The sequence below is a fragment of the Protopterus annectens genome, chromosome 10.part0 (genome assembly GCF_019279795.1).
Source record: "Protopterus annectens isolate FY-2018-M chromosome 10.part0, PAN1.0, whole genome shotgun sequence".
Classification (NCBI taxonomy): Eukaryota; Metazoa; Chordata; order Ceratodontiformes; family Protopteridae; genus Protopterus; species Protopterus annectens.
In genome coordinates this window covers 1,708,350,827-1,708,365,106 of record NC_056744.1, presented here as the reverse complement: position 1 = coordinate 1,708,365,106, position 14,280 = coordinate 1,708,350,827, and the positions used below count along the sequence as shown (strand labels likewise).

General features: G+C 37.5%; 2 protein-coding genes across 4 annotated transcripts in view; one reads left to right on the top strand and one right to left on the bottom strand.

Moving 5' to 3' along the window:
• Nucleotides 1–14,280, top strand: part of LOC122814457 — a 1,903,843-nt gene that overhangs the window by 1,532,539 nt on the left and 357,024 nt on the right.
• Nucleotides 1–14,280, bottom strand: part of LOC122813942 (zinc finger protein 383-like) — a 161,672-nt gene that overhangs the window by 50,956 nt on the left and 96,436 nt on the right. For all 3 annotated transcript variants that reach the window (XM_044086488.1, XM_044086487.1, XM_044086489.1), the window contains exons 4-5: nt 10,909–11,034; nt 1,034–1,159 (exon numbers count right to left, since the gene is read on the bottom strand). In XM_044086488.1, the coding sequence (XP_043942423.1) occupies nt 1,034–1,159; nt 10,909–11,034 (252 nt within the window). The remainder of the gene's footprint in view (nt 1–1,033; nt 1,160–10,908; nt 11,035–14,280) is intronic.

Below are 14,280 nucleotides of genomic sequence, written 5' to 3'. Positions count from 1 at the left end.
AATATAAATTTTCCAGTTTTTGCTTTAGCTATTGAAGTATTTGCTATTTTAATTTGAAAAAAGCAATTATTGGGATAGATATTTTAAAACAAACTTCCCCCCAGATAAATACCTGTCCCAGCGACATCCCATACTCTGGAACAGACTACCTATCTATGTCAAACAGAGCTCCTCATTAGCACTATTCAACTATTTAACATTTAATGAATTCAGTGTGGAATTATTTAACCATTGTCTTTCTGTGAAGTGTGTAATTATTTAACCATTGTCTTTCTGTGACCTTATTATTTTATGACATTTAATCCTTTATAAGTAATGCAGTATATTTTATTGTACATGCTCTAAGTCATAAGGCATTAAGACATGAATAGTCAAGTTTCATATGCATCAGATTTACAAGTTATCAGATGCTTATTACTTCCCATTGTTTTTTTCTTTTTCACCCCCCTCTGTCTTAAAGAGAAAAGAAAAATAATTAAGAAAAAACATAAAAAGAAAACAGCATATTTTCTTGAATCAATAACTGTATCCTTTGGTTAGTTGATTCATACGTCCTACCTCAGATCCTCCTCCCATATCACTATCTACTGCAAGAATAAAATTACATTTCAGTACTAGTAAACTAAAACAGCCAGAACTGGGATGTTCAAAACCTTCACATTCTGATGAATAATTAACTGACCTACTGGACAAAAATCGACTTGAGTCATTGCCTCACACCTGCCTGTAAAGTTAAAAATCTGAATGTTTAGGAAGTTCTGCTCAGAAAAAAAAAATAAAATAAAATAAAAAAAATAAGTAAGTAAACAGGCAGTAATCTTGGCCTTAACGCCTTCATCCCTTTCGACTGACTCCAGCATCAGTCCATTGAAACAGACTTTTTTTTTTAAAACAACAAACCAAATTATGCTTTACATATAAACATTTAACTTAAACAGTCTTCCAGGATCTGCATTTTCTATTCTCACAAAATGTATCAATATCAGTAGAAAACAAATTTACAAAATTCATCATTAATGAGTTGTTCACTTACTGTTCAGCTTGTGCTCAGGGTTATCGTTCTTTTCTTTGGCATTTTTTCTTACATCATCATCCTGTGGAAGTTCACCATAACCTTCTTTAGGAAGCAATAATAATTTCTCTGATGGGACTTCAGATCCTTCATAGGAAACAAACAAGACCATAACATTAAATGCTATTCATCAAAATCGTATTAAAATAATCTACAACAAAATTCCTATATATATCTTAAGATAGTCCAACACATGCCCTTTCATGGTTTCCATCCAGCATTTAATAAGTTAACAGCACTCTGCTTAGCTTTACATTTATCTATAGTAAATCTGATCTATGTGATCTAACAGGTGCAGTGTTTGAAGATCTATGTAGGATCTATGACAGAGGATTATAATTTCATGTATAGGTTTGAAAACACATCTGTAACATGGTGCAGAAGCTCTCTATCAAATAACTAATGAAAAATACACTAACAATTCAAACTCCAAAGTCACAATTGTTCTACAAGAGTCCCAGACGTCTCCATGCTCGAGCTACATTCTGTAGTCTCTGTTCATAAACTGACCTTTTGCTGATCTCCAAGAATATAACATGACCCTCCATGCAGATCATTTCACCCAGCACAGGAGAAATAGCAATTATTTCCAAAAAGTTTCTAAATAGCAATTCATTCAGCTCTGCTGCTGGTTTCTAGCCCATATATCTACGTACGGATAACAGTAACAACACAACTACTATAATATTTGGGATACTATGTTGCCTTTCAAACAGAAAACAATCACATCTTATAGGTCTACTGCACAAAGTTACAAATACCAAGATGTACACCTTGGCCAAAACATCTCTTCAAGCATCATATAGAAACAACTATAACAAAAGTCCTTAACAGCCTAACATTTCCATAGTAACTTGATAGCCACCTTTCCCACAAAGCAAAAAAAGCCATAATAAAATGTATGTGAGCACTAAAATCGAATGTCCTTTGCTAGTTATCACACTTGGAAATAGCCCCACTAACACACTACTCCTGAAAGCCCAATAAAGACTATGCTACTGACCAATGCAATGTCCTACCACGTTACAGAAAAGGCCATTGTTGTTAACCAGTTTTATATCATCATTAACAATAACTTTCAATCAGTCATTAACATATTAAGCCACAGCAGATGAAATTCCATGCACACTTCAGACCCCCCCCAACTCTGGCTGCATTCAAAATATCAGTATCGGAGCACAATCAATCCTATAGAGAATAGAATGGTTTCCTCCAAATGACTGTTCACAGTTTTCTTTACCTCATTATTCACTCAGTGAACATCCTTGTACTTCCATTCTAAAATTATTTCCACAGATTTAAGCACTTCTTCCACCCTCCCCACACCTAGAATTGTATAGTCCCTTGCAGCTCCTTTCCTCCAATTCATCTAACTCCAATTACATTAAAACGTCACTATATTATTAACTAGTATACATTTGTAAAAATATATAGGCAGCATTCAGCCAATTACTGATACACTAATCAATGTAATATAGGGTCATAGGTGTGTACCAGCCTAATGGCCCTGAAGCCTTTACAAGCCTAGCCCATGGGATTACCCTGGCATCATGCAACCCAACATTAGTTCCCAGTGCCTCTATTAAGTAAAGCCACTGGAGTGATCCCTGGGGTGAATTTTCTATTTCCCATCCACTCATCAAGATTTCTCTTGAAGAGGGCCAGTGAGGTGCTCTGCTTGACATGTATGGGAAGTCTATTCCATAGCATGGGCAGTCTCTGGGTTATGACCCTGTCCCTCCAGCATGTTCTGTTGATTGTGGTAATGATGTTGAGTTCTCTGGAGTGTGTGGTGTGGAGGTTTTGGGATTTCTTTAGATGTAGCATTTTTAACTGAGCTGGGTCAGACATGGCTTTGTATATCAAGCAGAGATTGCTGCTAAGTAGGCAATATGAGACAGAGAATAATTGGAGTTTTTTTACTCTGTCCATACAGGACAAGCATTTAAGACCTAGGATCCTCTTTGTGAGGTACTTTTGCGGCTTCTCCAGTTGTTGCAGGTGTCTAGTGAGGTACATGCCAAATGGGGCATTGTACTCTATGATTGGCTTAATGAGGGAAGCATAGAGGGAGACAATGACATCTTTCTTCCTGGATGCAAAACCCTTAGTAATGAGATGTGCCACATAGAAGGCCTCTCTGACCACAGTGGCAATGTGGTGGTCAAAAGAGAGGTTGCTGTCAACCTGTGTTCCCAGACCTGTTATAACGCCTTCTGTGTTCAGTGGACTACCATCGATTTGGTAATTCATGGAAAATGAGTTTTTCCCAAAAAGCATAAGGACACATTATTTGGCATTGAGCTTAAGGCCATGGTTCTGACACCAGTCATTGGTCTCAGTGAGGCCTTTCTGCAGGATGTCAACATCACTTGGGGATTTAATAATAGCTCAAAACAAAACAGATCCAAACCAAGAACGAAGTGAAATATATCCAAAGGCTTGAAAGGAACGGAACAGTCCAACATGTCTTGAATCAAAATTGACTTTAATGAAGAACAAATAAAAGGAACATTACATCAAGCGCTTTCGCCTGGAGTCATACTAGGCTTTATCAAGATGAACCATCATTGAAAATTCAATGCTTAAATAGCTTCTAGTCCAAATCATGTGACTAGAACTCCAATTAATAAAATATGCTAATTAGACATTAAAACTAGCAAACCTCCAGGTTATATTAAAAACTTAAAAAGTTTTTCAATGCTGTCAAAATTAAAACAATACATGAACATAACCAGCCAAACTTGTAATATCCTAAAGTGCCATAGAAAATTATAAAAAAATCATATGTGCCTGGAGAACCATTCAAAAGTTGTAATTAAAAATTACTGCCCTTTAGGTACAAAATAGGCAGTAGTTAAAAAATTATTCAAAACAAAACATTCTCCATGTTGTTAAAGTGAACGTCACTTCCAAGAAACATCATAACTTAGCCCTCCTCAGTTTTAAAACACTCATTATGCTAATGCTATCATTCAAACCAGGGGGTTTTGTTGCATTTAATTTGAGCTGCCACCACAGTTCCTTATATTCCAATCTGGCCTCCCACTCACCCCCTCTACTGTCCTGCAAGACCTGATCTAAAATGAAAAACTTAAGTTGCATATTAGGACATGAACCAAGATGTTTATAAAAGGCATTATTTTCCTTTTTCTTTGAAACATCATAGAGGTGTTCATATATCCTTCTTCTGAGTGTTCTCTCAGTTTTACCCACGTAAAAACTGGAGCACTGTGTGCAAAACCCCAAAGAGACGACCCCTTTAGTACCACAATTGTAAGAATGTTCAGCCTTAACTCTAAACCTTCTAGATGGAATGAATATTGAATTTTCATTAAGCACATAAGGACATTGTTTACATGAGCCACGTTGGACTGTTCTGTTCCTTTCAAAATAATAGCTCCCAATTTGCAGTTGTCTGCAAACTTTGTTCCTTCGTGTTGACCTGGACTTCAGAGAAGTAGATATCAAACAGGAGAGGACACAGGACCGAACCCTGTTGTATTCCACTCATGACTGATTGGCAGTCTGACCTGGAAGTCAGCTACTTTCACACTGTGGGTTCTGTGAGCCAGTTTGAAACCCACCTAGTAATATAGAGGTTAATGCCTAGCTTAGTGAGTTTTTCTATGATTCTTGAGTGGGGAATGGCATTCAAAGGCCTTGGCCAGATCAAGGTAGGCTGTATGAGTCACCTTGCCTTCATACACAGCTCTGGTGACTGACTCAAAGAAGTTGACCAAGTTGATCATGCGTGATCTACCCTTCACAAAACCAAACTGTGTGGGATCCATAGTTTGGAGATTCCCTATATCCTTGTTTATTAGGGTCCATGATGACACGTTCCATAGCTTTGCATATCAGACTCGTCAGGCTAATGGGTCGATAGTTCCCAGGGTCTGTGTTCATTCCTCTCTTGTGGACAGGGATGATTGTAGCAGTGCACCATTCAGTAGAGACAAAGCCTGAGGTGAGGCAACAGGGCACACAGGCGTGGTGCCAGTTCACTCTGTAGTTCATGTAGAACACAGCCAGGGATATTGTCAGGTCCCATAGAAGTTGCATTCTTGGCCTTGGACAGTGCTGTTTTAATTTGTGCAGCAGTAATACTGGGTGCCTGACAATCTACTGGTATTGTGATTGGTCTTTTGCAGGGAGAGAGGGGTAATGTTGGCACGGAACCTGTCGGCCAGTATACTGGCAATATCTGTCGTCTCAGTATAGGAGGTATCATTGTGTAGTAGTTCAGAGCAAATCTGGGTATTGCTGTAGAGATTCTTTACATAACTACAGAAGGCCTTATAGTTGTCTTTACTGTCTGCTGCAATTCATTTTGCATAGCTAGCTTTAGAGGATTTGATGAGGGATCTCAACTTTTTGTTGAGGCTGATAAGGGAGTTATTCCAGTCTTGGGAATTCACCTTATTTCGCATCAGTTTCTTCCTTCTGTTGTAGAGTTTGTTTATGGCAGGAGACCACCAGATTGGCTTCCTTTTTATGGAGGAGAGCATCTTGGTTCTACTTGGTATGGCGAGATCCATACATTTGTGTACGTGTTCGTACAGTGCATTGGTATATGATTTAGCGGTCATGCAACTATTCTCCATTTCCATGGGTGCAGTGCAGTTAGCCTCATCTGTTTTTAGGAGCCCAAAGTTGGATTTGGAGATGTTTTTCATAGTGGCTACCTTTGGAGAGGTTGGGGGGGTGGGAGGGATGTGGATTTGAAAGGTGATTAGTTTGTGGTCGGATCTAACCAGGGAGGAGATGACTACTGGCGTAGAGAAATGGTTGCCCATGTTAGTACTGACCAGGTCAAGGATATTGCTACCTGTAGTGGGGATAAGAATGACCTGGTCCAAGGCATTGGAATTAATGAATTCCAGAAAACGTTAGGCAAGTGTATTGGTACATGAGTAGTTTTCCCAGTTAATGGAGGGGTAGCTGAAGTCACCCAGTATGAGAATTTTAGGTTGGACCCTAATATTCTCCAGGGTGCTTAGGAATGTGGAGTGAGAGTTTTGGGATATGCTTGGGGACCTGTAGCAGGCGACCTGAATTGTCTTACCCAATGTTAGCTGCACCTGAAGTATCTCTAAAGGGTTATGTTGGGCTACCAGTCTGGAGATGTGCACATCCTTTATGAATATGGAAACACCACAGCCTTTGGAGCTTCGGTCCAAGTTCTGGGGCCGAAAGGTGTGGAAACAGTTATACCCTGGTAGTGCAGGGGTGCTTTCTGCTGCTTTGAAACAGGTTTCTGTTACAGCACAAATGTTGATGTTTTCCATTTTAGGGAACAGTTAGAGCAAGTGCATTTTGAGATTTAGACTTCTAGCGTTGAGCAGCATGACCCTCAGATTGCATTTGTTTGTAGCTGTTATGGTGGTAATTTTGTCTTTGGGACACTGCCTAAAAAGGCACTATAGGGGTGGCAAGAGCCTTGGCCAGTATCTGTAAGCCCAGGGGTGACAGATGCAGGCCATCTTCTGGCAAAGCATTGAGGTCTGTCAATCATGTCATCCCAGGCAGAAAGATACTTGATCCCCTTAGAATGACACCAGAAACTTAGCCAGTATGTAAGTTTGTATATACTGTCTTCTGTACATTATCCACTTTGTAAATATATTCACATGCTTTTTGTCATGATTATAAAAGGCCATACTGAAATATAGCTATAAACATCAGCTTGACCAATTTGCATAGCATGGTTAAAAATGAAAAGCAGAGCTCTTGGGACATGAATGGTTATTATGTACTCACTACAGCCTTCTTTGATGAAGGATGTTACAGTGTGCTGAACAAAGAATAAAAGTTTAAAATCAAATCTGTTGTAAATACACTGAAAAATAAAGCATTAAATAAAACGTATGCTTGAATGTAGTACAGAGCTTAGCAGTGTAAAATGGGCATCCATACTATGTATGTTTTTGTGAAGAAAAAACATCTATTAATAGATGTGCTTCTTCACAGGGTCAGCAAAGAAACCTAAAAAATAATTCTGAAAAGCAAGTTTTACATGCTTTTCTCACATCAGCAGAACAGTTTGACAGATCCTATTAAACTTCTGTTAACGGACATGTTTCCTTACAGAATCAGCAGAAAACAATTCTGTATGCTTTCTCACAAGATGTTTCCTTAAAAACAACTCTGAAAACACAATATCAGCAAGAAAGTTTGACATGTTTTTTTACAGATGAATGGACATGCTTTTTATAATATCAGCACAAAATCAGCTCTAAAAAGTACATGCTTTCTCACAAGCATCAGCAGAGGTGTTTCCTAACAGATGTTTCCTTGCAAAGTCTAAAAGAGATACCAAGAGGAAAAACAGAATCTAAAGTGCAGGAGAAGAACAGTATAAAAAGACTGTAAAATTAATGTGTTAACGGTATTGGTAGGAACACACTTGTTCAAAGGTATCTTGTAGGGAAATCATAATTCATACTGATCATAAAGTAAACCTTGTACACAGGGTTGCCGCCTTTTCAAATGGCCAAAGTGGGATATTTTCGGGACACACATCAGATTTTACTGGCCTCCACATACCCACGGTCAGTACAAAGGATAGAACTTAACTTCTTTTCCTAAATAAAAGCTTATTCTTGTAGCAGTTTAGTTGCTTATTATGTTTCTTGTAACATTTAGGTATTTTAGATACAGAAATAACTATTTTATGCAACTATTACATAAAATATGGGACATAATTATGTCCTACAATCTCAGGACATTTGCCCTTTTTAATATTTTTTGTCAGGACACAACTGTCCAAAGAGGGACTGTCCCACTAAGTGGGACAGGTGGTAACCCTACTTGTACAATAAAGCTAAAGGCTGTAACAGTATAGTATGTGTCATCTGTTATAGAAATAAGTTATTTAGTAACTGCGCTAAGTGCAGCAAAGTATATTTTCTTATCAGTGTGTGTCTTAAGTAGACTGCAAGTGCAGTTATGCAAAACTCTGTGTATACACAGACTGTAATTTCAGCAGTAAACAGCCAAGACTTAATGTCTTCAAAAGACTTTGAATCCAACACAGCACCACCTTCATAATTAATTTTTCAAGGGAGAACATATTGTCCAAGTGTGTAACAAGGACTATGCACAGTCATTCTGGCTCTTTTAAGGAATCATTACAATGCAGTCAGTTTTAATCAATGAAATAGTTAAAAGAAGTGGAATTTTATGTTTTTTATTATTTTCATCTAGATTAACATTAAGTACATGTAACATCTAAATTTTATATATTTTTACTATTTATATGTAGCATAACATTAAACATGTTTACTTTCTATGATGTTATATTAACTTCAACCAGCTCACAAACTACTTATTTCTAGTCAACTGGGTATTCCCTGACTGGATTTAACAAGTTTTCGATTAAACCACAAGTGTTACTCCTTAATTTTTGAAGAATGCATTCAAAATTAGATCACAAATATTTTTGTTCTGACAGGATTAACAGATGTGTGTTCTTCGTACTGTGCCTTTTTCAATATAACTTACAACCTGAATAAGTAGTTGTAATTATATAAAAATCAGCAGACTACATAACATCTCTGGAATATATCAGAATTTCTTCTTACTTGTTTGGAATGTCAAATGCTCTAAACATTAGATGCAGACATGGAGAAACTCTAAATTGGTCATAGCAGTGTGTGCATATAGGTGTGTGGTGTGGAAGAACTACCGCAGCAGGGCTGGCCACCTGGTGGTGTGAACCTTGGCTCTAGATGATTGTCATTGTTGATGTGACACACTGATCCCATGTGCAAAAATGGGGAAAAAGGGGTTGTGGATGGATGAACCCCATTCTTAAAGATTTAGTATTACAGCAAATATGCAACTGTAGTTCCTGACAAGAGTGGGTCCCCAAGCTCTTCTTACTGACAGGACCATCAGGAGAAAGTATCCTTCTTAACAGTACTGGTAGGCTTAGATCTGAAAACAAGATACAGGTAATGTTTTGCAAAGGAAACACAACCTGAAAGTTCATCCCATAGTCAAGGATCTGGAAACCTATCCTGACAGTGCACTGTCCATACATCACTACATATCCATTATTGTAAGGAAGTCCTTTTTCATTGCACAGTTTGTATCTAAGGATAAAGCATCCAGGTCAAGGGATGTAATCATTCCACTGTATTCAGCTCTAATTAGGTTGATCAGTGAATATAATGCCCCTTTCAGTATGGACCTGTCCAAGCACTTGGCACACCTAGAATGACCACAGTGTAAATGTTTAGGGGGTCAACAGGACTGTTCTCTAGTATGCTGATAAAAAGGAAAGATTATTATGAATGTCATACAACATGAACTCTTCACCTGTTGAAATGCCTACCACCCCTGGGCTTCCTCATCCGTGGCAACTGCATTCATGGAAAAGAAGATGTGGGAGGGGACTGAAAAGGCAGTTATTGCTGGTGTCCATTCACAACATTAACAGGTATTTACTTTGAGGCCTGACAGATGCACATTCATTGCCCTAAAAGATCTCCATTCTGTGGCCACTGCATCCAAAGGGTCAACTAGAGCACTCTCACAAGGAATTTATCATGAGAAATCATGGGAGAAACCTTGAAAACTAGTAAGCTGTGGTTGTGGAAAATATGTGAATAGCAGAAACTGTTGTATGAAAAGCCTGAATTCTGTCTTACAATGCAAAAGACTGTGTGCACACTGCAGCCTGAAAATGAACCGAATGACGGTTGCAGCTGGGACTCCGTCAGATTCAATATTATTCCCAGAAACTGAACAGGCCAATCAGAGACTCCCTAACTGACAGACATTATTTACAGAGGAAATTGCTAGTAGCCAATTGTCCAGGTATGGAAATACTTTGCTGACTGATAGAGGCAAGTGCAGTACAACCACAAATGTGTACATTGTAGATCAGAGTGTGTGATGTACCTTTAAGAAGCAATCCAGTAAGTGGGCAAGCGTATATAAGTATTCAGCACTTAGTGTCACTGAGTGAGTGGCCAGACTGAAAGCATGCATGTGTGTGGTAGTCAGTTCATTTAAGTTTAATGTTTCTGCTATCCATCCTGATGTGTCTGTATGCAATAAACTACTTAAACAAACACCCGAGCCTCTTCATCTTATTGGTATGTACAAGACGAGCGACATGGTGTCAGAATGGGATCCCGAGTTCAAACCATGAGGCAAGTGGTTAGAAATGGAGGAATATACAGAAGTGGATATTCCCTACTTCTCAAATGACTCGCAAACATGTCAGAAACAAATTCCAGGTACTAAAACTCACAACTGATTTTTCTCACCACAAATATAAAACAAAGCACTCAGAATGCTCAAAACGAATTTCTAACCGATTGAAATGTCCAAAACTGCAACATATTGTTAAAAATATTCAAAATAATTATGAAAACATTTAAACAATATCTGAATCACATAAAATGTAGTTAAAAAAAGTATGGTTGTTTTCCCTTTTTTAATGTACTACTATTTCGCATTAAGTAAAGCTATTCAAAATATCTGAAGTTTGCAAAGTGTTGGCAAGTCTGTGCAGTATTACAGTACAGTTTAAAATCTGAATGTTTAGGAGGTTCTGCTCAGAAAAAATAAATAAATAAACAAATAATTAAATAAACAAGTAGTAATCCTGGCCTTAATGCCTTCGTCCCTTTCGAATGACTCTCTCATCAGTCCACTGAGATAGACTTGTTTTTTATTAAAAACAACAAACAAAAAACTATGCTTTACCTATAAACGCTTAAACAGTCGTCCAGGCTCTACATTTTTTATTCTCACCAAATGTATCCATATCAGTAGAAAACAAATTTATAAAGTTCATCATTAATGAGTCATTCACTTACTCTTCAGCTTGTGCTCAGGGTTATTGTTCTTTTGTGTGGCATTTTTTCTCACATCATCATCCTGCGGCAGTTCACCATAACCTTCTTTAAGAAGCAGTAATAATTGCTCTGGTGGGATCGCAGATCCTTCACAGGAAACAATCAAGACAATAACATTAAATGTTACTCATCAAGATCCTATAAAAATAATCTACAACAAAATTCCTGTATGTACCTTATTTAAGAATCCCAAACATGCCCTTTCATGGTTTGCATCCAGCATTTAATAAGTTAACAGCACTCTGCTTAGCTTTACATTTATCTATAGTAAATCTGATAAATGTGATCCAACAGGTGCAGTGTTTGAAGATCTATGCAGGATCTTTGACAGAGGATTATAATTTCATCTACAGGCTTTGAAAACATCTGTAACATGGTGCAGAAGGTCTTTATCAAATGATTAATAAAAAAATAAGCTAACAATGCAAACTCCAGTCACAGTTTCTCTAGAGAAGTCCCACAGGTCTTCGTGCATGAGCTATAATCTATTGCATATGTTCATAAACTGACCTTTTCCTGATCTCCAAGAATATAATATAAACCTCCATGCAAATTATTTTATCTAGCATAGGAGAAATAATTATTTCCCAAAAGTTTCTACTTATGCAATTCATTCAGCTCTGCTGCTGGTTTCTAGCACAAATAACTCTTAATAACACTAAAACACAACTACTATAATATTTGGGATACTATGCTGCCTTTCAAACAGAAAACCATCAAATCTTACAGGTCTATGGAACAAAATCTCCCCTGCACAAAGTTACATATACCAACCTGTATGCCTTGGCTAAAACATGTAATTTACCCATCAAATAGAAACAACTATAACAAAAGTCCTTACCAGTTTAACATGTATATAGTAACTTGATAGCCACCAAAGCACAAAAAGTTATAATAAAATGGATGCTTGTACTAAAACTTGAATGTGCTTTGCTAGTTATCACACTTGGAAATAGCCCCACTAACACACTACTCCAGAAAGCCCAATAAAGACTGTGCTACTGACCAATGCAATATCCTACCACATTACAGAAAGGGCCATCATTGTTAACAAGCTTTGTAACATCATTAACAATAGCGTTCAATCTGTCATTAGCAAGTTAAGCCAGAACAGCTGAAATTCCATGCACACTTCAGACTCCCCAACTCTGGCCACATTCAAAATATCAGTACTGATGCACAATCAGTCCTCCAGTGAATAAAATGGGGGCACAATCATTCCTCCAGTGAACAGAATGGTTTCCTCCAAATGTCTGCTCACAGTTTTCTTTACCTCATTATTCACGCAGTGAACATCCTGGTACTTGCACTCTAAAATTATTTCCACAGATTTAAGGACCTCTTCCACCCTCCCCACACCACATATTTTATAGTCAATCTCAGTTCCTTTCGTCCAATTCATCTAACTCCCATCACCTCAAAACTTCACTATATTATTAACTAGTACAGATATAGGCAGCCTTTAGCCAACTGCTGAAACACTAATCAATGTAATATAAAGTTTGTATATACTGTCTTCTGTACATTATCCACTTTGTAAGTATATTTGCATGCTTTTTGTCATGATTATAAAAGGCCATACTGAAATATAGCTAAAAACATCAGCTTGACCAATTTGCATAGCATGGTTAAAAATGAAACACAGAGCTCCTGGGATATGAATAATTACTATGTACACACTACACCCTTCACTGATGAGGGAGAACATATTGCCCAAGTCTATAACTAGGACTATGCACAGTCATTCTAGCTCATTTCATGTTCTGGCTCTTTTAAGGAATCATTACAATGCAACCAGTTTTAATCAATGAAATAGTTAATTAAAAGAAGTGGAATTTTATTTTATACTTTTTACTATGTTCATCTAGATTAACATTAATTAGACAATGGGCAAACCATACATCAATACCCTGATAGGGTATTAATGTACAAGTAATACCCGCTGACAAGAACAATTCTGCTGCTACACGGCAGCATATCAAGCTGCATGGAGCTCTGACTGAAAAAACAGAATGGCTTACATTATTTTACCCATCCTAAACAGGGCTTTTGATGTTTAGTGAGTGCAAAATATAAAAAAAGACGACAACATAAAAAGTGTGTGTGTGTGTGTGTGTGTGTGTGTGTGTGTGTGTGTGTGTGTAAGAGAGAGAGAGAGATCCAGAAAGTGAGAGTGATGTGTGAGTGAATGCGTGTGTGTAAGCAGAGGGACTGTGTGCGAGAGAGAGATCAAGAGAGAGTGAGCCCTATCTTGTGTGAGTGAATGTTGTTATTGTTGTGTCCTTCGGCTTTTCCCGGTTAGGGGTTGCCACAGCGGAACTCCAGTCTGCTAATGATTGGCAGTTGATTTTTACGTGCTGAGTTGCCAGCCCTAACGCACAACCTTCAACGAAGGTACGCCCATTCACGCATGTCTCCACGCAGATGACTCTCTAGCTGAGAGTTGAACTGGTCAGCGTCTTACTGTGAGGCGACAACGCTACCGCGGATATCTCTTGTGTGAGTGAATATGTATATGAAAAAAGTGGAGACTGTGTGAGTATATGTATATGTGTGAAAGCAGAAGAGACTGTGTACGTACGTATGGGAGAGAGAATGGACTGTATGTAAAATTGTGTTTCACTTATTATTTTAAACATTATTTTTTGTTTTATACATATTTGATGTAAAAAAATGCTTCCTCCAACACCTTTAACATATACTACAACAAGTATGAAACATTAGGCAGAGGAACTAATTTACATCAAAATATATTAAAAACATAAAATAAAATAGTACTTAAAAAAATACATAAGCAAGTAAAACAACAATTTTAAAGAGAACAACAAAATAGAGACTCCACAGCCACGGCAGAACTCTATATTGCAGTATGTTACTAGCAAACCATTTACTGAGATTTATCAGGACATGCAAGTGATCCCATTGTCTAAGTGCAATAATGCCCCCTAAGGAGTCTGTCAATGTGTAATTAATGCCCTTCCAGGGGTGTAGAAGATGCTGTCGGGCATTATTGCTTGAGTATATGTAACATCTAAATTTTCTATATTTTTTTTTTACTATTTACATGTAGCATAACATTAAACATTTGTACTTTCTAGGATGTTATATTACCTTCAACCGGCTTACACACTGCTTATTTCTAATCAACTGGGTATTCCCTTAGTGAATTTACCATGTTTTCTATTAAATCACATGTTACTCCTCAATTTTTGAAGACTGCATTCAAAATTAGGTCACAAATATTTTTGTTTTAACATGATTAATAGATGTGTGCTCTTGGTATGTATCTTTATCATTACAATTTACTAACTGAATAAGTAGTTGTAATTATGC